The sequence below is a fragment of the Mytilus galloprovincialis genome, chromosome 6, assembly GCF_965363235.1.
Source record: "Mytilus galloprovincialis chromosome 6, xbMytGall1.hap1.1, whole genome shotgun sequence".
Lineage (NCBI taxonomy): Eukaryota > Metazoa > Mollusca > Bivalvia > Mytilida > Mytilidae > Mytilus > Mytilus galloprovincialis.
The window spans coordinates 34,835,503-34,862,109 of NC_134843.1; the positions used below are offsets into that span (position 1 = coordinate 34,835,503).

A 26,607-nucleotide genomic window follows, 5' to 3' on the forward strand; every position below is an offset into this window, starting at 1 on the left:
CCAATGATCAAAAGTGCCAACCAACATGGCCGACATGGCTAAAAATAGAATAAAGGGAGAAAAATGCAGCTTTTGGCACATATCTCTGAAACTAAAGCATTTAGAGCAAATCTGACAAGACATAATATTAATTAGGTTAACATCTGTCCACCCTGGAATTTTTAGACAAATATAACAACCCTTTGTTGGGTTGTTGCCCCTGAATTGGTATTTTCAAGAGAATTTTGCAGTTTTTAAAACACATTTTTTTCTTACGGTGTTTTTATGGTTTCGAAAAACATCTCCTTTAATTCTTACAATAATATTCAAGGTGATCTTCAAATGCCTAGTTTCATACCAATCCAGTTACGAAATCAAAATGATAACTTTCAGTTGTAGTAAGGAATATCAATTTTTTGTTATGCCATATATATTTTAAATACTAGATAACACTAAAATGCTTTGTGTTCTTTTATTTACAAATCATTATAGCTCTTGTAAGTTTTTGCTTAAATTACCTGAAAAAGCCTGAAGATCTGGGAGAGGTTGTCTTTGAATGCCAGTGACAGGTAAATTTTCTTTTACTTGGTTTAGGAATGTCTTTTGCACTTCATAAAGGAAAGCATGAAGATCATCTAATTTTACAACAGTAGGACTGTCTTTCCTCTCTTTATCACCTTAAAACAAGAAACAGTACAGTAAAGCACATACAAAGTGAACAGACTGACACTGACTGTCAGTATGTCCTTCTTAAAATACTGTGTCCCAACAATGAATAAAATGTTGACACAGAGATATGTCTTGCAGAAAATTTAGAGAGACAATCTGATGGACTGCAGCATTGCTAAATATTTGAAAGGTCTTGGACCTTGAACTAGGGGACATAGCTTGAAATAGTAAAACTGATATGTACTGATAGTATGGCACCTCTATAGAAACTATCTGTGATCTATCACAAGAAATTCCTATCAAACTAACTTAAAAAGAAAACTTAACAATTGTTGCCTTTGTAGAAGGCCAGGCGAAAAAATGATGATATAAAAATTAGCGATCAAGATGCTGCAATACATCATATTACATATTAAGTTAGAAGCAAGAAGTCCTACAAAGTAAATATTCTAAACATAACACCAAAGTAGGCAAAGTAAAAAATAAGTTTTGTCTTGATGCATTCATGCCCACTTACTAGATTTTGTATTTGATGTAAATTTAAAGATAAGTAAAACTAAACTTACTGTGTCCTGTTTTCCATAGTAAAATGAGAGCATATAAAACGTACAATTCTGAACTGAAATTACATCCTAAGGCAAAAGTAATAGTTCAGACAACTTATTTTTTTCAGAAAAAATCCAGAATGGAAGAAAATATGAAAAAAACTTACTGAGCCATTCCTTTAGCAGTTGTACTTGTATATCCTTTAACGAAACCATCATCTGATTCCAGTTTTCTTCAGAAAAAAATGGTAACTCTGATATAAAATCTAAATTGTCATCTACTCCATGCTCATCAGGTAGCAGCACTGAGTTATGGTAAATAAAATCAAACACTTGTCCATTCAGCTGATATGGTGATCTAAGTTGACACATGATAATGTCTTGACTGTCCTCTTTACAATACGCTATAAAATGTATGTATTCATGTCCAGGAAGTAGTTCCTCTTCTGGTTCTGTGATGGAAAATTAAGTTTATTATAAAACACATGCGGGGCATAATACGCACTTTTTTCAGACCCATAACACCCATAAAAATTATTTTTTTCCATTTTACTTCAAATTGCAAGTAATATGATACCACCTTTATTTATAATCAATTTCAGGGCCTGTCATCCCCCACTTGATAACTTTTGGAACAGTCCCAACATAAAGTAATTTTATGAAACATTTATTCTAAATGAGCTGAAAAGAAATTTTCAAATGAGCAGAAATGTTTTTTTAATGACTTTTTCAACATTAAAGCATAAAGGAACACACATTAACAAGATTGTTTTCTAGGGCTTTCAAGAGTAAATCTGACAGTTTGAATTAACTGTTATTGTTAAATTTATCCGCAATGTAAAGTTATATCCAAATCCAAGTACAGAAAGTAAACACAGAAAACTTTATAAGATTATTTATACATTGATTAGGCTCATTTTTTCACAAATTGCGAGGAGTATTTTGAGTGATTCTTATAAAATCACCTGTAACAATATAATGAAGGAATTTTTTGTGAGATTCAAAATATATATTGTATATATGATATCAGTAAAACGATCTAAAATATTTTGTCAATCATAATGTAATTTTTTATATTTTTCTTATACTTTACAAAGTTTCCATCAGCTTGGTATCTTTACCTTGTATAAATGTTATATCTGCAATTATACTCTCTTTCCATAATGTTGTATTCAGGTATTTCTCACCACATAATGTCTCTAATACATCACCATGGTAACATAAAAGTCTCATCAAAATTCCACTCTACAATTAAATAACATTTTTGCTACTTCAAGTTTTTATCCAAAATTACACAAATTGTACTATTTATGATGCTGTGTTTCTGTATAGTTCAAAATTCCACACGACAGTTTAAATTAAGTTTTATGCAACATTACATTGTACTTTTATTATGCTGTGTCTTTACTTTTCTTAAATGATTAGGGGACATAACTCTACTGTCTGATTATTCCAACCTTAATAAAGAACAGGATATGCCATTAAAATGGGTACTGTGGATTCATTTATTTTCATGGGTATCAAATTTTGTGGATTGCTAAAAATTTACGTATTAATGGAATTTAATTTCGTGGTTTTGCCACTCCTGTATACAAAGCCTATTGAAAATATGTTATTCGTCGAACATTGGAATTCATGGTTCACCTGTACCAATGAAACCCAAGAAAATTGTTATCCAACAAATAATAATGAATACACAGTATTTAAAATAAAAAAAGAATGGGGTCAAGGACATAAAATGCCCCCACTTAAACTTTGCAGTTTTTAAAGTTAAAAAGGGGCATAACTTTAGAACTGTTTACTGACAACCAAAATAAGAACTCTGTTTGTGTGTTGTGGTTCTTAGCATTGTGTATGACTTTCATAAAATTTGCATGCAGCAAACTTTAGTTAAGAGTGAGGAAACAAATATTGGAGGGATGGAAAGACGATCGATGCCCAAGACAAACACTTAATCCCTCAGTTGCCTATGGTAAGACATAAACAAAATTAAATTACTTTTTTAGGAATTTTGCATACATCATATTGACCTTAAACCATAAATAACCAATGATCTTCATCCCCTCCTAACCTCCCACTTTCTGATGACATAGTCCTTAAATGTGTATTTGAAGAAAGAACATGAATGTTCCAATATGAACAACATTGACTTGTGTTTTATTTTCTCATCCTCTGGCTGTTAGCTATGATATGTCTCACTGATGATCTTGCACCATCATTTCATTTTCTAAGTATGTCGGACATCTATTTACATTGCTACACACCTAATTGCAGCATTTCACATTCCAATGTATTATTTTGTATACTGTTCTTACTGTTTTGAGCATCTAATATTGCCATTTTAGTATGACCAACCAAAAGTCTAGATTATTGCTTTTCTAGGGAAAGCGTAATACAGATATATATGTTTCAGATACCAGAATATGAGTAATTATATTTAAGGAATGACTGTAATATTTTTTCTGTCTACCGGTATGAAGAAATAACATAAAAAAATGTGGTGCACACTGAATAACCCGTGTATGTTATTTTAAATAGACAGAAAAAATATTACAGTTATTTCTTATAATTTAATTCTAAATTCTATTTAAAACGGAGTAAATCATGAAAAAATGTTGATGACGTCACGATCACATGACAAAACTATATCTATGAGCTGAAAACAAAACAATGTCAGCCAATCAGAAGACGTATTACATCCAAAATTAAATTATATGTATATATATATATTATAGTATTAATACAAACCTGGGAAGTTCTGATGTGTTCCATGAATACCATGGCATGCGGATGTTGGTATCTCTGTGTTCTGGAGTGTTAAGGAAAATAGCCAAAATTAATCTTTACTGCTCTGACAATTGAAAATATACCCCAACACAGTTTTATAGTAAAAACTGTGATAACTAAACCCTTCAGGGACTGTTTTTTTCCAGATAAGATTGATTTTAACAAATCTTGAAATACTAAAAAAGACTGGAAATTTACCAATTTGTAATTGCTGTCTCTTTTTTTTTTTTTTTTTTTTTTATTTAATCATGAATTTTATCAATATTTACAGCTAAAACTTTGTTTGTATGAGCGTATCAAAAAGAAATTTAATATGACAAACTTTTTTCTTCAATTATCATGAGAAATTCTTAAATTCAAAGTTGGTTCTGACTATCTTTATAAAGGTGACGACACAAAACTTGCTGCAAATTTATCAACATCTAAATATAAATTGTATAAAGGATACAGACAAAATACATTGGATGTTAACATATAAGGTGGAATAGTCTCAATATCAACCTCATCTAAAACTTCCAACATTCTACCTAAAACAACGTCTTTATTTTCCTGCAGAGAAATTAGTCTTTTAATTAAATTCATAACTTATAAAAGACACAAATTTAAATAGCCTACAAATATCCATCAAACTGTTCATGCATGGTTATGTTCAATTTTCAAGCAGTTGTATGTTACTTTTCTACAGTTTGTTAATAATCTGCATGGAATTGTTTATTTTGTTTTCAATAAGCATATTTACACTTTTAGGTATTTAGTTGAATTTGCTTAAAAAAACCAAAGATCTGTTTCTAAATAACCCTATATTGCTATGCAACAATTCCTCTTTTATTATAACAAATTGTTTTAAATTGTGATACCAAATTATGTGGAAACTTTTTTAAAAAGTTTTTAAGTAATGGCAGACAAATTTGCCTATAAGTGGTAATTTGGCCCAAAGTTGGTCATCAGGTGCAAAAAGCGTCAATTTTGACGATTTTTCATCCTTTCTCTAGACCCAGAAGACCGAGGGATGCTGGTAAAGGTATCCAGCTGTAGCTTATCTTGGTTCAGCAGTCTACAGAAGGTCATTTGGACCAAAAATACGAAATTTCACGATTTTTGACTTCAAATAGACCCAAAACCAGAAGTAGACGTTTCATAAACGTGGACTTCTAAAAAAAAGTATGGAATGCCATTGGAGCCAAACAACAGTGGTCTTGGTACGCCCGTCATATGACGCATGGTAAGGGTCAATATTTATTCAATATACAAAGAGAAAAGGTGAGTTTTATGTTGTACGTTATCTAACTCAGTTTTAATGGAAAAAGTTGTTAAAGTCAGTATCTTTTTAAAGAAATATTATTTTTTCTATATTTAAGCTGACTGGTTTGAGATTTGAAAAAAGCTTCAAACTCCAACCAACAGACAAACTGCTTAAAATAGGAAGGTCTCGATATTCATCAAACAATGTAACACCAAATAGTCCTAAAACATAAGCTATCTCACTTGTGATCTTGGATGTGTAATTACTGATCTTTCTTTGTTTATGCTGCTTTGTCTTAATTCTAAACCAGGCAAAATAAATCCTTTATTCACCTGAAATAAATTTTCCATCAATAAATAAATAAAACTATCAGATTATGAAAGCAAAAAAAATCTTATACCTGTAGGTCAACTAAAGAACTTTTTCATTGTAGGGGTTCAAATTAACATTTGGTACTGGAAGGTCCAGGACCTTTGACACTCCAAACTGAAATGTCCACAACCTAAATTCCAGGTCCTACTTTTATTCAAAATATTTCAAAACTCCGTAAGATACAAAATTAATGTGCTTTTGGTGTTAGGTTAGCTTGTTTTGTTGTCATTGTCACTGTTGTATAACATGTTCAATAATAAATGTAATTGCCTTGTATATTATGAATTCAAATAATTTTTTTTTTTGGGGTATTGGGGAGGGTGTCACTGTGGGTGGGTGTGTTTTCTCAATGATTGGTAATACATTACTAATTATACCATTATCTCAATGCTCACACTTCTTCAGCTAGATTATAAAAGCTCACTAGAGCTTGTGTTACTTTGTTTACATTGTATCATATCTAGTTGCACTATTTGTGAAAATAAAGTAAGAAACTTTAAGCTATTTCCTGGTCCTACAAAATTGTGAGGAAATCACCCCTTAGAATTGTAGTAAGATGTTAACACTTTAAAAACATCTACATGTAATATCAACATTTATTAATGATAAAGGAAATTTCTGTCACATTGTTTTGAATTTTGGCATGAAAATTTGTGAACTAAAAGTAATTTTGAGTTTCTGTATACAAAATTTTCTGTTTTTTCTTTCTTTTCCATATCTGTTTTTCAATTCTAGTGTTTGTATATCATTATCATAGTTGCATTTTGTCACCTGCCTGGAATTATTATTTTTTATTGTATTTGATCAGCAAACCCAGAATTACCTTTATCCGACACCCGGAATCTGATCCGGTTTATGGCATCCACTGTTTTTCAGTGTTGTGTTTGTCAGTCTGATACAAATTTACTCAGATTTACACATAACTTGTCGGCGATTTTCTGTATAAAGCTAGCGGTTGAATAAAATGAACATCGCTGTCATGAATAATAAAGATGAAAATAAATTTTCAGATCCTTACTTGGGAATTTTGATAAAAAGGTTGGCAAAGTTAATTTTTATTTTCTTTCAAATATAAGGTCTGTCGGGCGTAGCTAGTAACCAAAACTAAAGTTTGATTGCAATAGTTAAAGGTCGCAGACATCGGACAACCGATAATTTGAACCCCTGCATTGTTTTGTCTATCCAGAGAATATATGGTTGCTGATCTCAACCTCACATTACTTACTTAAATCTTTCCTATTTAATTATCATAACTGACTGGCTTTGGATAGAAAGACCAGTGCATTTTTAATCTGAAATTGGTGACCAATTCTCAAAATCATCAGTTTATATTGTGGAAACCAACTTATTCAGATTTGTTTTTGATAAAAAAACAAGAATGTGTCCAAAGTACACGGATGCCCCACTTGCACTATCCTTTTCCATGTTCCATGGACTGTAAAAATTGGGTAATAATCTAATTTGGCATTAAAATTAGAAAGATTATACTATAGGGAACAACTGTACTAAGTTTCAAGTTGATTGGACTTCAATTTCATCGAAAACTACCGTGACCAAAAAGTTTAACCTGAAACTCCCACTTTCATTTTCTATGTTAAGTGGACCGTGAAATTGGGGTCAAAAGTCTAATTTGGCTTTAAAATTAGAAAGATCATATCATAAGCAACAAGTGTACTACTAAGTTTCAAGTTGATTGGACTTCAGCTTCATCAAAAACTACCTTGACCAAAAACTTTAACCTGAACGGACGAACGGACGCACAGACGGACGGAGGCACAGACCAGAAAACATAATGCCCCTCTACTATCGTAGGTGGGGCATAAAAATATGACAGTATTTGATTTGTTCCCAGTTAATGATACATTTTATTTGTCAATTTTATCTTAACAATTGGTTCATTTTAAAATAAATGTGAATACCTACTGTTTTATCAACAACTGATATTTTCCCTCTCCATATGACCTTGTCAGGAAAGTCAAGGTCATCCATCCTACATGTTTGTATACCAGGAATAATATCAGTAAATTCATTGTCAGTGGAGGTGTTGTCACCCTGGTAAATGGATGTTACAACAGTATTGTGCCAATCTTTGAATCTTCTTACTGCACCATACAAAGGAAGAAAGCCTTCACAACTGTAAAACACAATGATTTACTTTTACAAATTGTGACTTGGACTGAGAGTACCAGTAGTCTCATTGGCACTCATACCACATCATCTTATATCTATGTAATAACTCACTTGTTCAGGAGGAGGTAAAAAATTCCAACTTTCTTGCGTGACTTGCATATAGTATTAAAAAAAAAAGATCAAAACTCAAATACTTATCTCTGACCACTGAACCATGAAAATGAGGTCAGGGACAGATGACATCTGCCAGTTGTTGCTTATAGTATCCGAGATGTGGACTTGACCTCGAAAACTTAACCTTGTTCACTGATCCATGGAATGAGGTAGAGGTTAAGGTCAAGTAAAAACTGTGTGATGAGCATAAGGACCTTGCAAGGTATGCACATACCAAATATAGTAATCCTATTACAATATGTACTTATAAGAAGGGACAATTTAACATTATAAAAAATCTGAACTTTTTTTCAAGTAGTCACTGAACCATGAAAATGAGGTCAAGGACATTGGACAAATATAATCACTGTAAAAGATCAAGTAAAATAAAACCTTGCAAGATCTCAGGATAAAAACCAATTTCTATTAGCCTTTTAAGCTAGTAGTTTAGTGCATTTTCAACCTCTACTTCAAGAAAAATGTTTAAAGCATCTAGTGTTCAGGAAGCTTTGTAATTGTTGGACTCATCTTTGAATGAATGATTAACAATTTTTGTTCCATCCAGACACAGCTGGAGTTGCTGGTTTTATTTCTTGTACTGATTTTGTGTAATAAATGGATACCCCTGAGCCCATATCCTTTCTTTTCTATTACAGGGTCTCTAAATATCATTTAATGAGGGGGTAGGAGGGATCCTTATCCTGATATCCCTGGCTTAAACACACGAAATCCCCAGGTCCCAAATTTAAATAAATTTAAATCCCGACATCCCGAAATTCATGAAAAAAATTCCTGGATCCCAAAAGGGTCAATTCCGAAATCCGAACTTAAAAACACCAGATCCCCGAGTCCTGATACAGGTCCTAGCCCCTCTTTAATTATGCCAATAATAGTTTGTATGATAAGTATTTTACCTGCTGTCAAATTCTTCAGGTATGTCAACAAATATATCAATGATACAACCTAAAATGGAAAAGGTATAAAAACAAACATATAGAAAGTACAAGTAAAATTCAAAAAATCTAAATATTCCTTCGCAAAAAGTACTTATAAGAAAATACTTTTTGAATTAATAAAGTGTTGACCAAAACTTTGGTTTAGCATGCAAGTCTTTGACTACATCAATCATCTATTAACCACATTATGGGTAAATAAGAAAGATTTTAATACAAAAATACAACTGCAAGTAATATTATTCAACATTATCAATAACAAAGGAGTAAGTTCGGTAAGGGTCATATTTGGCCCCAATTATAAAGTTCAATACTACAAGATAAAAAATGTTTTTAGTTGACCAAAATACATGTGAGAAAGTGTTATAGAACAATTTCTGTCATAGTTTTATTCTAATGCCTTGAATTTTACATCCGAGTTAGGTCAAAATAAGGGATTTTGGTGAAATATGACAAAATTGGCAGGATTTCAGCCAAATTTATGATCAGGAAACATAAAGCGCAGCCGTCGACAACCTTAATATTCAAGCTAGACATGTAAAATGTCTTTACAAACATTCTTGTCAAAGATCTTTTTTGTCGACGTATGCGCTCTATGTTTCCTGTCCAAATATTCAATGGAAATTTACCCATTTTCCTTGTTTTTTCGTGGAAAATCAAAATGAGTACTATTTGTGACGTCATGAATAATACACAGGAACGTAATTTTGCAACAAAAAGACTTATTTTCTATGTTGTCACTATATAAGCTATTATTCATTGTGATATTGGTCAATAAATTCAAATTTGAAATTTAGCCTAAAAAAGGGGGCCAATTTAGGCCCTTATCGACCTACTCCTTTAGAAGCAGCCAATGCTCCATGATGAAGACCATACTTTGGCCTATACCGGTAATTGTTTACTTTTTATACATTGTGATTTGGATGGAAGTTTTTCATTGGCACTAATACCACATCTTCTTATTTCTAATTACACTTACAGTACACTTATCTTATAACTATAAACTCAATTCTAAATGATATAAAAAGCTATTTTTACATTTAAGAATTTCATATCTGTGGAATATTCAAGACATAAGTTAACACTACAATTCAGACCCAATGCACTTGACAATAAAAAGTAAGTTTTTCAGAAATTTAATTAAACAAATTAAAAATTGTTGCGACTTTGACATGTATGAAGTATGAGAAGTACTGATAATAACATTACCTGCAAATGGCATTAAATCAGCGAGTTCATGTAACAAATCACATGCTGTTCTTTGTGGTCTGCTGAAATATAAGAATATTGAAGATTTACTTATCGTAGGTAGCAATTTTCATGGATTTAGGAAAAACTTGCATGATAGTGGATATTTAATTTCATGAATTTGCTGAAGTCTGTGTACTATCTTATAGAAAATATGTCATTCAATGAACATTTAATTCAGAGGTTCTTACTCACCTGGACACAGTTATAAACAATTACTGTGGATTCATTTATTTTCGTGGGCACCGATTGTCATGGATGAGGGAAAACTTTATACAAGCCTTTAGAAAATGTGTCATTCTTTGAACATTTAATTTCGTGGTTTACCTATTCCCAGGAAATCCTAGAAAATTGGTATCCAACGAATTATAATGATTCCACAGTAGACAGAAACTGTTTGTCTGGATCATACAAGTGATTTAATTTTTTTAAATTTTAACAGTAGAATTTTTGTTACTGTTTCTAGTAAACATAAATTTTAATGCAAATTTCATCACAAACCTTTCAACATCATCCTCAGATTCAGTGCTTTTTGGAGGTTCATCATCATGTTCATCATTCCATTCCACTTTCTCTCTGTTTTCCTTGACATATAGCTTCATACAAACAAACAAAGTATAAATAGAACTGTTTGGGTTTTTTTTAGATTATTCTTGCCTGTAGAAATAAAGCAGTTTGGGTTGTCTTCCACCATCTTTGATTGTAAAAATGCAGACCATAACTGGTCTAGATCATTAAATAAACTGCAAATTTTATGAGAAGAATTTAATTCGTTTGATAGGCTTTTATCTTAATGAAGAAATATATGTGACCAGCCACGACATATCCAGGCTTATGGAGGTAGAACGTCATTGTGAGAAAAACGCCGTTAACTATATGTGACTAGCCATTTCCAGGCTTAGGAGGGTACATTGTCTAAAATTTGCTTTTTTATATATTTATCTAGAATATTCCGAAACAAAACTCTCCGTCATGTTATTACGGTATGACATATTTGTTGTAATAGCAATGAAACAAGTCATTTCGAATACCGGTATGAAAATGAGACTGTTCTATGACGACTTTTATTTATTAAAGGCACTTTATTTATAAAACACAAAATTATTGTATTTATTGGCTCATAGTGATGTTCAATAGCGTATTTGATTAAAATTTTAAAGACTTAAATTTACTGCAATGCAAACAATTCTTAGATCTATTTTAGAACATGTAATTTAAACTTGTTGAAATGAAGTTAGTTTAAAATTTGTCAAAGTGAGCCTTAAGAATTCCTTTTTTTTATTTAGATTTATTATGCATGTCTCTAAACATAGTATGAGGCGTGTAACAGTTTATAAGTAGGTGTTCTCTTATATGCATTTGATATGGTGCATTTATTATGGATATATTTAATTTATGAAAGAAAAACTTTAGAGCAGAGCATTATTTGTTTGTTTGTAGCTCTATTTTAGAACATGTAATTTAAACTTGTTGAAATGAAGTTAGTTTAAAATTCGTCAAGGTAAGCTTGAAGAATTCCTTTTTTTTACTTTAGATTTATTATGCATGTCTCTATACAAAGTATGCGACGCGTGATAGCTTATAAGTAGGTGTTCTCTTATATGCATTTGATGCCGATTTGATATGGTTCATTTATTATGAATATATTTCAGACTTCATTTATGAAAGGAAATCTATAGAGCAGAAATTTGATTTTTTTTTTGTATCAACTTAAAATGTAGATTCACATATTTTTCACTTCAAACGATAAAGTAAAACTTCTTCAAAACCTATATATGATGTAAAGTTCGGCGTCCGCAAAAAAAGAAGCCAAGGAAAGTGTTTATCTCTTCTTCACAAATACGTATTTCATTGAATCTCGATATTTATCATGTTTATAATTTTTCTAACAATGACGTTCTACCTCCATAAGCCTGCAAATGTCATGGCGGGTCACATATGTGTTTTCTTTTATTTTTGCAACTATTTTTTTTTTAAATGAAAGTTGTTTTTTTGTTGGTTCAATTTATTTCAATTTTGCAGAACTAGGTGAAAATAACCCAGTTAATGAAATTTTTATAAAGGAATGTTATGAGTTTACCCATTTTGTTGTGAAGCAAGAACATGAAAAAAACAAGTCATGTGGCCCAAATTTTTATTTGTTTTCTGAAAGCATGTTCTAAGAGCTATGTTTTCATACTTCATGTCATATTTCATTTTAAAATTTTCTTTTTATCACAAACAAATTGGCACAACTGACTGCCTAAGAGGGGGCCTGCTCCAGTCATGCTTCAGTGATTCACCTTTAATATAATCAACCAAAAAGGCCCCCTGGAAACCCTCTAAATCGCCTCTGTTGTATTTGATATACATCTACAGAGAGGGGCGAACGGGCCTTTTTTGGGGATGCCAGAATTAAGCCCTTTATTTATTTTTTTCGGGAATCAGGATTGGGTCTTTGTTTTCAGGATATTTGGGATTTACCCTTATTGGGTCTTAGCCTAGGAATTTATAAATAATTTTTCAGGATCAGGGAAAGAATTCTTCATTTTTTGTGGAATTTCAGGATGACTTCCCCTTCTACTGCCCCTCTACAAACTACTGTAATTTCAGAAATTATTGCGTGCATTACCAATTGTTTTCAGTAAAAAAGTTGCTTTTTGTTAGTTATTTTTGTTTAAGTATCAGACTGATGTGAAAAGCCCTTTTCAAACAATATTTAGTTTGGTCTTCTTTATATGTGCATGCTTTTTGTTACACCAATGTATATGGTTTAGGGGAGTGTTGAGCATTGATAAACATGTTTTAACCTGCTACATTCAGTCATGGTTGGGTCAAACTTTTGACATGGTGGATTGAAATGTGAATCCTATGCTGATGTAAAATAATTTCACTTAGGAAAAAATGTACTGTTCCCCACAAAGGCACAAGCATTGTAATAAACACTGCACTTACTTGCTGATTTGAATTTTCTACTTCAATGCAACAAATCTTACATCTATCTTTAAATATATCTTTTATCTTTGTTTTCACTTGAGGATATAATAATCTACATTCTTCTGCAATGAAAACAAATTGAATGATGATCTATCGCCAAAAACATAAAACTGTATTATGTTGATGTTCTTCAGTTACCAGCACTACATATGATATACCATATAGGGGGTTATTTTCACAGGGTGTAAATTTTCGCTTTTTTTTTTCGGGGAAAAAATCGCCATAATAATTTCAACCTATTTAAAAGGGCACATGCAAAGGTATTGATAAAAGTTTGAATCCACCAAAATGATAACAGATTTTTTTTTTCGTATACCTTATTCAAAGAAAATTTTATATTCGCTAAAATAACCCACTATACAGTCTGTGTCCGTTTGCCCTAAGTCCGTTCACCCTGATTTTTATTTTATTATGTTGCATTGTGTGTATATAATATATTTGAATATATGTTAAAGTGTCTATAATTTTGCTGAATATTGCTTATGGTGTATTATGTTGTCTTGCTGCTACCAGGAAATAAGTTTCTGCGAATTTCATGACTACCAGGTATTTAATATAAAACAGCTGAAGATTAAGTTTTCTATGTATTTATCTTAATTGATACATTATAACAATATAAAACCATTCATTAACAGTAACATGTATAAGGCCAAAATTAAAAATATATTTGTTTCCCCTCCCCCACCCGGGTCAAAAATAAGCCCCTGAGTCAAAAAATTATTTTCCACAAAAAAAATCGAAATTATTTTTTTCCTGAAAATAATTTGTTTCCATTTTTGGAAAGTGCTTGAAAGCAGAAGGATTGATAATCTAAATAAATACACTCAAATTGAGCACAAACAACTGATAAGTGGCCTGGACTGGACAAGTCAAACCATTCATGTAACCATGCTATGACAATCACATCCAGTTAAAAAAAAAAAAAAAAGAAAAAAAGAACCTGCCTTCCTGGTCTGTTTACAAAGGGTAGACCCGGGGGATGGGAAACAGACATCCTTTAAATGTGGCCTAACAAAATCAATCTCGAACTGCACATCACACACATTTATTTCCTAAAACGAATATTTAAAAGCACTAAAGTGAATTACTATTAATATGTTTAAAGGTCACTTGTATGTGATTTACATGTATTATTATTGCTGCCTTTAATTTTCCGCTTACAAAACATCTGGTTCATCAGTTTTATCTGGTACACCTGTGTTTTCCTATATAAAAATAGGGCGAACGGACTATCAGGGCAAATAGACCTATTTTTTTTTATAGGGCGAACATGTGATGTTTCAGGTATTATCTCAGAATTGAAATACAGTGTTCCAGCTAGGATTTCAAAAGGGCAGGGTGCCAATCCTGATGAGGGCATTTGGTGAGTGATATGATAATATGAAAAGGGCATGTTTTAATAAAGATATTTATCAAACATTGTGTTTATTGTTGAATCACTGGTTATACAAGAACAACATCATTAGCCCATATAGAACTCTATCTTTCTACTATTTAGGCTGAAAAACTTGTCAATCAGCTTTATCACACAAGTTTTTAGATCATTGCTTGGCACAGTTGAGCTTTATATGCAGTATGTTTTGAAAGGTGACCTGCTTCATTCTGTTTCTATGGTCTGACACACTTTACCAGTTTCGCCTTTCTACCTCTGCTGTGCTTAATGGCAATACAGCACAAAACAGCTGTGCTTAGTAAATGCACAATGTTAGGATATAGCAACAGTGAAAATTTGTATTAAAAATAAAGAATACAGAAAAAAATGACCAAGGCACCCTACCAATTCTGCTACTAAGACCCTCTTTAACTTTTCCCATAACTCAAAATACCTAAACATATATATTCTTAAGCAAGAAGTATATATGTAGGACTCTAAAGTGCGATGGTACTCTAAAGTGCGATGGTCACACTAAAGTGCGATGGTCTACGCCAAAGTACGATGGTGTCTCACGCTAAAGTGCGATGGTTGTTTGTTCGTTAAAGTGCGATGGACCAAAAGGGTCTTTCACTAATGGGAACATTGTAATTAGATTGCATTGTAAATTACAAAATAAGATTATTGTCGGAATATGTAACATTTCTTTTTTAAGCTTTAATCTAAACAAGAGGGAGAGAGAGGTGATGTTCGCTGCCTTTTCTTTTTTTTCATAGTGACCACACAAACATGTTATATTTTCCTTCAGTATACAAACGATTGTTTTAGCCGACTAAATCAAATTATAGTTTATGCATGAAAACAAGTACTTTTTTTTTACCGACGTTACTTTCCAATAAAATCGACAATATTTTCAAGGGAACTGCAAAGTAAACTGCAACCTAAACAATGATTCAAATGTATCTTTTCGCTTCCACCAAAACCAGGATACATGATATCCATGCGAATACCGACAAAGCACGGTCAGGTTTAAACCAATTCAGTCATTGACATTTGATTTTAAAGGTGTTAATAAAATATTTGTAATTTATCTTCCGGCGTGTTCAACTTTAAGTTTGTATAAACGACTGTTAACGTCATTATCCAACTATGTTTCATACGTAGATACTTTCGCGGACCATCACACTTTAGCATATGGAAGCATCGGACTTTAGCGTAGACCATCACACTTTAGCGTGACCATCGTACTTCAGCGTCCCCATTGCACTTTAGAGTCCTACATATATATGTAGACATATTTTAGAATATGAAGTGGGTTACTCAATGCTAGGAAAATATCAAATTGAGTTATCTTTCTTTATTTGGGTGTGCTCCTTCTTTGGAGAATTATAAACAGTACGTAGAAGATGTAAATTTTCGTATCAAAAATTAGGGCAGTCAATGACAAATACGTATGAATTATGGTTTTCAACTTTCTGTCATTACGTTTTCTCCATGATATGAAACTACAGTTAACATTGCAAATTGTGCCCAAGTTGTCGTAATGCACATTTCTTCAAAGATAATTGCTGACTCACCGATTCTATTTGAATGAATTAATGTTGATGATCATTAATGACCTATACGATAAACAGATTACCTATAACAACAGATTAGGACACCAGTTGAAATTAACCGTTGATTAGCTTGGGGTCGTAAACAAAGTCATAAACTTTCACCAGGTAAATTTAGTAATTAGAGGATCATATTAATATGAACAAAATAATATACGATCGATTTCAAATAAGGCAGGGCGCCCTGGAAACTATAAAAAGGGCACAGGGCGGCACTCGGGAAAGGGCGGGCGCCGCCTCTGAAAACGGCCTAGCTGGAACATATCATCATCAAGCTGAAATTAACCTTAAAAACAAAGTTAGCTGGTAATATAAATCACTTTAACGGCTGCACAGTGTTGTCTAGAGTTCTGTATTATCTGACAGAGTAAAGTGATTTCAATATTTGTTTATTTTGTTGTGTGGTCCATCTCAGCCTCTGTCGGTTTTGGGGCCTACTTTCAGCTTCTGATTACAATGCAACTACATCATTTCCTAGTCCCTTATGACGTATATCATGTGTTTGTTGTGTGTAAAATATTCCAAGCCAGTATACTAACCAGAAGAAATCAAGAAAAGGCAATAATAATTATAAGGCATCTTCACATTTATGAATTTGGCGGGTTAGACAGGGGAGATAACTGTACGTTGAACCGATAACGGAAAAGATCAGAATATATTCCGTCACGATAAAGGGATACAGAAATTTATAATTTTATTATGTATTAGGATGTACACCTCTGAGGAACCACAAATTTCTAGAATTAAACTTTTTTCTAACCCTGATTTTTGGGTTGATATGACTGTAAACAAAAATTGGTGAAGAAAAAATCATATGGTGGTGTGCTTCTTTTTTTGCTACGGCCCTTTGAAAGGGTATCGGGATCGTTCGCCCTGATTACATGTTACTTTGAAAGTACCTAATTTTGATGATTTTCCCATTTTCATTAACTTTTACCCATTTTGGGGCTATTATCGTGAAAAAAATCAGTTCTACAATTATACTCTTTTTCATACTCTCAATAAAGATGAAGTCAGTGGACCAATCTGTATAAATTCCACTAAAAAACTATGGGTATAGGTGTTAATATAAGAAAGTTTTATCATATTTTGATGCTTTTTCGTGTCAAATTTACCATGTTGTCAATTTTGGAAATTTGTGATTTTTCTCTGTTTAAAGAATAAAATGCATATTATTTCAACTTCCTTGTTATAAATGATTGACAAAATACATGTCTAGGAAATTTGAAAAGAAAAAGTTATATAGGATGTTTATGTTTCTGATAAAATCATTTTTGTTCCCCTCACTCATTTCTCTCAAAATTTCAGCTAAAAAAACTGACTTGGTTAGTAATAAAATTTGAAAATTTAATTTCTCAAAAACTACTTATTGGAATTACACAATTCTTTCACAGATATTATTATGATAATTATCAAATTCATTGCTATTTTCCACTTGTATCACATATTTTGGAAATAATTCCAGAACGAGATTTCAGTGAGAATGCATGAGACTGAAACATAGGAAGAATACACCCTTAAATCACAGTACGTTGTACAGTATATAAGTTCATTCTCTTTGATTTATCTTTCCATGTCTAAAAAATCTAAGGGTTTTAAGAGATCTTTTCATTTGCAAATGAAAATCAGAGACATATATGATATATACAGAGACATATTGTATTATAACATATTATGTCTCTGATATAAAAAAAAAAAACAAAAAAAAAAACGGTTTGCCCAGGACATTTCTGTATAGGGGCCAGACACTATAAAAAATCAATTGTTCTTTGGGCTATCATACTTATATAATAGTCCAAGATGGTTGAAATTCTAATATCATCTAATCTGTTTTTCTATCAAAGAGAGAAGTCCCATTTGTGGACAGTGACCTACTATGAAGTACTTAAGTTACTTCATCACTGACTAGCCTTTCAGAACTGAGAATGTGAGTTCTAATTCCGCTCAGGTGTGGATACAGGGGGTGGGGCTCCGGGGGTTGGAACCCCTCCTTTTTTGAACGATCAATGCAATTGAATGGGGACATGTAGTTGGCTGGATCCGTCCCTGTCGCCCTTGGCAGGTGTTTTCTTCTTCTATTTTAATTGATTAATATAGTCGGAGAGAAAGACACACCGAAGAGAGAAGAAAAAGACACACTAAAGAGAAAGAAAACTTGAAGACACACCGAAGAGAGAAAGAAAAAGACACACCAAAGAGAAAAAAAAAGACACACCGAAGAGAGAAAGAAAATGACACACCGATGAGAGGAAGAAAAATACACACAGAAGAGAGAAGAATAAGACACGCCGAAGAGAGAAAGAAAAAGACACATCGGCAAAGAGTGAAAGAAAAAGACACACCGAGGTGAACAAGAAAAAGACACGTCGAAGAGAGAGTCAGAATGACTGTAAAACAGCATAACGAACCTAGGATAAGATGATATACTTTGACTGTATTTTTTGAAACAGTTCGACATTACGATAATTGTATTGGAAATGAAAACCCATGACCCTGTTTCTGGACAATGCCCAGTCCAATCATGACAGCTGACCATAAGAGATTATTTAAATAGGATATATACGTTTTTTCACTTTCCATGTTTACACTGCTAAAAATATACGATACGGTGAACGTACTTTTGTATGCGATCGCCTTGTGAGTGAGATAAATCGGCTCTGTGTAAAAGATTAATGTTCTATCATTGAAAGGAAGACATGGATAACAATCAGAGAAAATCGATCGCTGTTTTAGGAGCCGGTGTCGTAGGTTTGTCTACGGCGATCAATATACAGAAACTCTACCCCCGGGCAGAGGTGACCATTATTGCTGACAAATTTAATTATGAAACGACAAGTGATGGGGCTGCAGGAATATTCAGACCAACCAGTATCAAAACTAACGGGGATTTGGCAATAATTAGGTAGGTTTATTAATTATTTTGACTTTGGCAGAGAATTTTCAAGGACAACATGACATTGCACTCGTTCTTGTCTAATTATATAACTAAAACAATATTATATATTTATAACCTGCACACGATTAATGCGTGGTCTAGGTGCAAGGTTGATTTCAGATGCTAATCTTCATAATTTTTTTCATTTTGAGTAAGACTACAATAATTGACAGAGCTGATGTGACACTATATAAAAAGGATAAGAAAAAAAAATGTTAGCATCATTCGAACCATCTTCCAATCGACCCCCCCCCCCCCACACACACACCCTTTTTTTTTTAAAGACCACAACCATAAATCCCAAATACAGACGAAAACTGAACTTATAGGGGTTTAGTAATCAGAACATCAATAATATAAATTTATATTTATTTTCAAGTCAGATTAACTTCTTTTTGCGATAAGCCTTCTTAATTTATGTTGTGCACTTAAATAACATATTAGAGTACACTGAATGTAGATGTGCAAACACAACGTAAATAGATTTTTTACAAATGTTAAACACATTTGAATAGCAGTCTGCTTACTACCCATTCAATGAAAAAGTCCGCCGTCAATCTCAGATGCGGATCCAGGATTTTCAACAAGGGGGAGGGGGATCATTGGCAAACTAGACAACATTTGGAGGGGGACATGTTTCTAGTCAATGCATTAACCAAATATGTAGTTTCATAATTGGAGACACGTCCCCTGCCCCCTTAATCCGCATCTGGAACTGAAATTCGTCCTGTGTTTTAACTGTGAAGTACACAATTCTGTAAACGTTTTCAAATATAATTGAGTTTCTGTCACTCTTTTAAAAAGGAAGTGGTGTAAAGATTCTTTCAAATGGTACCATAGTATCTGGAAATCCGAGGAAGCCCCTAAGGCAGGAGTACATCGTGTTGGAGGATATTTGTATGGAAGAGAAGAATGCGAGGCTCATGTGAGTAAAATTGCATCGCTTTTTATCAAATATTTACGGACGCAAAACAAATATCTTCCAATGGCAATATTAGAAATTGCTGACATAGGAGATGCTGCACTTTTACATTAAAATATGATTCAAAAACATAGGGATATATGCCATATAAATAAAAGGAGATGTGGCACTAACTCACGGTATACCGTACACCAATCGCATGTATTTCATTATTGCGTAACTAAACAGAGGGGTGTAAATGTTTGGTGTTTTTGTCCTTCTCTCACTCCTTAGAATGAAATTCAAAACAGTGTGGCTGTGGGTATTGATTGACACATTAAATTCATCCATTGACTGGGACAATTTAGGTGAACGTTTGTCTGTAACGACCATTGGTCACTGTGTACTTTTTAAAGACACTTAAACTATGGGGTCACCAAAGGTTCTCAACACCTTAATAAAGTAATTCGAAAAAAATAATCAGAAATAACACGATGTTTTGATTTATATAAATTATATAAATCAAAACATAAAGGTTATTCCTGATTAATTTTTCGAATTATTTTATAATTAAAGGCGTTAAGAAACCTTGGTGACCCCACAGTTTAAATGTCTATCATAGGTACTTCGTGGACAGTGGTCGTTACAGACAAACGTTCACGTAAATTGTCCCAGTCATTAGATGCATTTAATGTGTCAATCAATGGCCACAGCCACACTGTTTTGAATTTCATTCTATTTTATCTCTCTAAGTTATGATTGATATATTTCGTTGCAAATGGTTCATGAAAACAAATCACTATTTTGAGCGAAAACCAAAGACTACTATGGGATTACATATATATAGACACAAACAGGAAGGACAGAATAAAAATCACGGATATGTATATATATTGAATGTAACAATTATTATTAATTTTAAATCAGTTTTTAATACTTTAACAGACTCCCCTGTATTGTTATGAGACAAGGAAGTTGTCAAAAGATGAATTAAGCGGTCTTACAGGCGACCCAAGGTTTGTATTTGTGGATATTAATAATTAATTCTGGTTAAGAGACAAACGGAGACCAAATCGCCTGTAATTGTTGAGCACGATATATAACCAGAGGCTATATATTTTGTTGGCTGATTTCGATTAATAATTGCTGCAGGCTAACAGTGGCTGATCTAGTTGGGGGTCGGAGTTAGAACCCCATTCTTTTACGAACGAGGCATTTGAATTTGGACAATTTGTATACTTGGAACCCCCTTTAAACAAGGCTGGATCCGCCCTATCCGCCAATAGGCAAGTTGAAGTTGGCAACATCTAGACTACCAATTGTCAATTGGTAGTCTAGATGTTGCCAACTTGAATACTATAGTACAATATATATGTTAAAAAATAAGATTTAATGTTTTCAGTAGAAAGATATAAGAAGATGTGGAATTAGTACCAATGAGACAACTCTCCATCCAAGTCACAATTTGTAACAGTAAACCATTATAGGTCAAAGTACGGCCTTCAACACGGAGCCTTGACTCCGTGAATCTTATACTCTTGTCGCCCTGATTGTGTAAAGCCTTCAATAAACATTCTTTCAAGTTGCTTATTAAATTCATAGCTTATGTTATGGTTGTCTTACTATAAAAAAGTGATGATACTGAATTAAATTATAGTCAAGTTCCTGGTTTATTTTTTCAGATATGGATATTTTAGTGACACCTTGATGATTGAATGTCGACGGTATTTGCCATGGTTACTTCAATGGTATGTTTTCTTTCCTTTGCATTTTACATGCATTGAATAATTACTAAATTCGTTTTTTTAATTTCAGTTTATAATTTGAAATGAAATTCTTTACTTTAATCTCACTCTTTCTACTTTACACTTCTGATGTTATGTTATATTTAAAAAAATAAAAGTTCTAACCCAGTTTTCATGATATTGAGTATGTGCTAAATAAACATTGCATTTCAGGTTTCATAAAAATGGCGGAAAAACAAGAGTCGAGAAAATAGAGTCCCTTTCACAAGTAAGCTTCCCGTTTCATACTGTATGTCATGAATATTCATTAAAACGACAGATCAGAGCTCTGTAGAAGTATATATATTTGAAGACATTCAATATTTGTAGACATATGTAGCATAATAATATCAGAGTGTTGATTGATTATTGGTTGCTGTTGAAGTCCAGTGGCAAATGTTTCATGCATATGATTTGTAGTTAGCATCTGCTGACAACGCAATTGGTATTTTTCAAGACGGTCTAAACTAACAGTATCATTTGTATGCAATAAAGACAAGAGTGCGTAAAATTCTCCGTTTACGAAGTATCGAATTAAACGTCTCCATTACGACCAGATGTGCCTGGATGGGGCCAAGGATTTTAAACTTTCTGGTCAATCAGTTTACATTTTGTTATTCCTACAGCATCACACTGTGTCATGGTTATATATAGTAAATCTCAGATTCATGCATATCAATCCGGGTTCTGTATCGTTCAAAACAATTCTAAAATTTTCTTACAAGTGGTTTGCTCCTACTTCTCCCAGCCTCGTAGCAAACCCGTTAGTAGAATACATATCGGCTAATTTATACAACAAAATCCTGATATGAAAAAAATACTTAAGTCATGAATAATTGAACATAATTCAGTACAATTTTCAATATATTTTGGTCCATATGTATTCGTTGAAAAGAGTACAAATTACTTTTTTAGTAATCGTTTGGACATTTATGTAAACAAAGTAATTGTTTGAACATTTATGTTAACAAAGTAATTGTTTGAACATTTATGTTAACAAAGTAATTGTTTGGACATTTATGTTACTTAACAAAGTAATTGTTTGAACACCAACGTGATTTCAGATTGTAAACCAGTACGATATTTACGTCAACTGTCTTGGACTGGGAGCCAGAGAATTGTTTGAAGACAAAGAAATGTTTCCTGTCAGAGGACATCTCATAAGAGTAAATAATTATGATTTTCTTTAAGACATTGTTTCGATGCATATGAAGCTAAATATTAATGACTTTATAAAGTTATTCTAAGTTGATAACGAATACCATTCTACGTTATGATCCAGTGTTTTTATATACGGTCATATACGTGTCCGATCATCAGTTCAATCCCATCTTTTCAACAAAATTTGCAATTATCACAGGTTTTTTATATGTATATCCTGAAATGTTCATGTATCACCTTTCTACATGCAAGTTTTCAACCAATGTTTAAATTCAACTTTAATTAGAAAGAACTGCCATTCGGAAGCCAAGTACTACCGGTACTTAAAATAACCCCAGGTTTTCTGGAAATCTTAAATGAGTATATTCTTGAGCTTTTTCATCCTCAAGTTTTACTGAAAAAAGTAAAATCACAAAAAATACTGAACTCCGAGGAAAATTCAAAACGGACAGTCCCTAATCAAATGGCAAAATCAAATGATAAAACACATTAAACGAATGGACAACAACTGTCATATTCCTGACTTGGTACAGGCATTTTCAAATGTAGATTTTATAGCGCCAAACCTCTCACTTGTATGACACTTGCACCAAACCCACAGACAAGTAAATTTTGACTCGAAATGGTCTAAATATATTTTCTCTTTCACCAAAATTTCTTTTCTGTAAATTTGTTGATTAGTTTATGTAAACAATGATATCAAACGCGCATATTGTTTGTTCTAACTGGAGGGAGTGAATTGGTGGTCTGCAAATATCAATAGTTTGCAAACTGGTTGGAAGTACGACGTCACTGTTATTTCTACATAAAACATCAACAACTCCCTAAAACGTCAGTGAAGAATAACATCTATCCAGTAACATCAAACAAAAGAACCACATCTTCTCAATTTAATATTTCAGAGAACGAGTAAAGTATTGATGCGAGTTCTTAATTAAACAAATAAAGTGTTTGTTGTTTGTTGAGAAAGCTGATGTATTTTTGTAACGTATCAATCTTAATATTATGTTATACCAGGTACAGGCACCATGGGTGAAGAATGCCTATTTTGCGGACACTTCAACATACATATATCCTGGGTAAGAAAGAAAATACATACTTAAAAAAAGATTATTAAATTACGAGAATAGCGAGCGAGGTTTTTTTTTTTTTTTTTGTGGGGGGGGGGGGGGGGATAAAACGCTCTTCGCACACGTTGAAGTACCCGTACAATAATGAGTCATTTCTGCCGGCGATTTGTCTGTTGCTTACTGTATCCATTGCACCATTGTTTTTTTCTCGTATAAACAGAGACAATTATTTTACCTATTACAGACAGTCCTCCCATTGTTCAGTTCTTATGATTGTTATTTTGCAAACATGTTATCTTCCTGAATATGTACATGTATCGGTTGCATCTAGATTAATCACAACCAATTAATCGCAGTTATTTTGTAGTGATATCAATACAAGAAGAAATTAAATGTAAAACAGTAAAAGAAAAAAATTACCGAACTACAAGGAACATTCAAAACGGACAGTCCGTTATCAAATGACAAAATAAAAAGCTCAAACACTTCAAACGAATGAATATCTGTCACATTCCTGACTGGTAGAGGCATTTTCATATTCATAAAAAGGTGGATTAAACCTGGTTTTATAGCCAGCTTAACCTCTTACTTGTATGACAGTCGCATTAATTTCCATTATACTTATACATGTATAACGATTAAAACATCTTATATCCTTATTTTTCATGCAGACAAGACGATGTTGTGTTAGGAGGGACAAGACATGTCGGAGAGGAGTCTTTAGATTATAGTGAAGATACATTTAACGACGTCTTACACAGATGTTGTCAAATATTACCAGGTCTTAAGGTAAGTTCTGATCTTCGCGTTTCTTGGTGTTCTGCGATTTGGAACCCCTTTTCAAAATAGCTGGATCTGGTTTTGTTTTTCTCATTTATACATTTTATTCTTCATTATAGGCAGCCGCACTCAGTTAATGGATACAATTATATCTATATTGTTTGATAGTCGGTCAATTCATGTCTTTGTGTATTCTGTCTTTCTATACCTACCCTCAATGTTCATTCCTATCCGAACATTTTTGATTCGTTGGATCATCGTTTAGGTCGGAACATTATTTGACGTCCATGTCAGTTTGTGGACGGGAAAAAAGTCAAGACTAGTCAGAAAACTGAATTCAATGAATATTTCACAGAATCATCATTACATGTTGCCAATACACATCTCTTTCATTATTTTTTTTCTTATTTTTTTTTACCAGAGAATGATTTTAGAAAATCTTTTGCTGCTCTGGCGTAAGAAATTGAATGGGTGTTTTGAGTGATTGTAAACATTTGTTGTCTCTGTCTATTTGTACGGAGTGCGTTTTAATTTTAAAATATATATATATTTTTACTGACTGCGGTATAAATTTATAGTGTCAAACTTTTTTTACAGAGTGCTCCAATTGTAAGAAAATGGGTAGGAATAAGACCACACCGGACATCAATTCGAACAGAAATAGAACTTAAAAAGGTTGGAGGTCATATCATGAAGGTATGTTATAAAAAAGACAGAAAAATGTAATCGGATGTGTATTCAAAGTTTATAGTTCATAGGTTTGTTATGATTGTAGTTTACCAACATTTGGAATAGAATCGAAACGGGAAATCCTGCAATCCTACGATACAACTGACTCCTTGCAAGACATCATACCGGATAACTCTGGGTCGATATAATAGTTTTATCTTGACTTATTTTCGCGAGAGATTTATTTTCTCGACTTTCGCGAGTAGAAAAATCTTGGATCTTTCCTTATTAAACTACCTACATCAAGTATATTAGAAAATCGCTAAATTAGATAGCTGCAAAGTGGCCTAGAAATGATACAATGCGAAAATAAAGTATCTGCGAAAAAAGTAGCTTTACAGTAAAGCGCTGGTTCAAAACCTTATTACGTGCGCTTTTTTCGTCGTGGTCAGTCCACTTTGTTGTCATGGTAAATTATCCAATTCAATGACGGAGGTATTAAATTAAGTAAAGATATGACAAAATAGATAAAACTTAATTCTCCAACAGACGGATTTTCTTATTTGTTACAGTTAGTTACACTAATTACAGTTTATGTCAACAAAGATTTCTTCAAACTCACAGATTATTCTAACGAATATGTTTCTTGCACTTCTATTTCATCAACATCAACAGATATGCCTCTAAACTTATTTGATTTTTTTCTTGATACAGGTAGTTCACAATGTCGGACACGGAGGAGATGGTGTCGCCCTGAGCTGGGGGAGTGCGATATCTGCTGCCAAACTAGTTTCACAGATCATTTACTCAGATGTCACAATCGCAAGATCAAAATTATAAACCAAAGCAAATCAAATCTATGTTTTATACAAATAATCTGTTGGTAACTGTATTTTTGTTTCAATAAATAGTCCTGTAAAGTTATGTTTTCCAATGTAAGATAATGTATTATATTGTTATATACTATTATATAGACTCACATACGACATACTAACAAATACACCACAATAGAAAAAATACCTGATTAAATATGTCTATATACATGTACTACGTAGAATAACGAACGACAAAAAAGCTTACTAGTATACCGGCATGCTATGTTCAGTGGCGGATCCAGCAATTTTAAAAGGGGGTTCCCAACCCAGAGTAAAGGGGGTGTTCCAACTATATGCTCCCATTCAAATGCATTGATCGGCCAAAAAAAAGGGGGTGGGGTTCCAACCCCCGGACCCCCTCTCCAGTATCCGCCACTGATGTTCTACTTTCG

General features: G+C 32.8%; 2 protein-coding genes across 2 annotated transcripts in view; one reads left to right on the forward strand and one right to left on the reverse strand.

Moving 5' to 3' along the window:
* LOC143079457 (mdm2-binding protein-like) overlaps positions 1-16,670 on the reverse strand; it is a 30,833-nt gene extending 14,163 nt beyond the window's left edge. The window contains exons 1-12 of the mRNA XM_076254802.1: positions 16,580-16,670; positions 13,014-13,117; positions 10,581-10,675; positions 10,041-10,102; positions 8,793-8,841; positions 7,519-7,729; positions 5,466-5,555; positions 4,429-4,529; positions 3,942-4,002; positions 2,315-2,438; positions 1,361-1,645; positions 498-656 (exon numbers count right to left, since the gene is read on the reverse strand). Coding sequence (XP_076110917.1) covers positions 498-656; positions 1,361-1,645; positions 2,315-2,438; positions 3,942-4,002; positions 4,429-4,529; positions 5,466-5,555; positions 7,519-7,729; positions 8,793-8,841; positions 10,041-10,102; positions 10,581-10,675; positions 13,014-13,117; positions 16,580-16,619 — 1,381 coding nt within the window. The 5' untranslated portion in view covers positions 16,620-16,670. The remainder of the gene's footprint in view (positions 1-497; positions 657-1,360; positions 1,646-2,314; positions 2,439-3,941; positions 4,003-4,428; positions 4,530-5,465; positions 5,556-7,518; positions 7,730-8,792; positions 8,842-10,040; positions 10,103-10,580; positions 10,676-13,013; positions 13,118-16,579) is intronic.
* A 1,461-nt stretch (positions 16,671-18,131) lies between these two features.
* LOC143079458 (D-aspartate oxidase-like) lies at positions 18,132-26,260 on the forward strand. The gene is made up of 10 exons (XM_076254803.1): positions 18,132-18,942; positions 19,780-19,900; positions 20,822-20,892; positions 21,559-21,624; positions 21,835-21,889; positions 22,725-22,826; positions 23,839-23,900; positions 24,563-24,680; positions 25,269-25,367; positions 26,055-26,260. The coding sequence occupies exons 1-10, from the start codon at positions 18,737-18,739 to the stop codon at positions 26,178-26,180; spliced, it is 1,026 nt and encodes a 341-aa protein (XP_076110918.1). The 5' UTR covers positions 18,132-18,736; the 3' UTR covers positions 26,181-26,260.
* Positions 26,261-26,607: the final 347 nt, after the last annotated feature.

Coding starts and splice junctions, on each gene's coding strand:
- LOC143079458 (XM_076254803.1), top strand. CDS start 18,737: ATGGATAACAATCAGAGAAAATCGATCGCTGTTTTAGGAGCCGGTGTC. Junction 21,625..21,834: donor TTGCCATGGTTACTTCAATG/GTATGTTTTCTT, acceptor ATTGCATTTCAG/GTTTCATAAAAATGGCGGAA. Junction 21,890..22,724: donor AAATAGAGTCCCTTTCACAA/GTAAGCTTCCCG, acceptor ACGTGATTTCAG/ATTGTAAACCAGTACGATAT.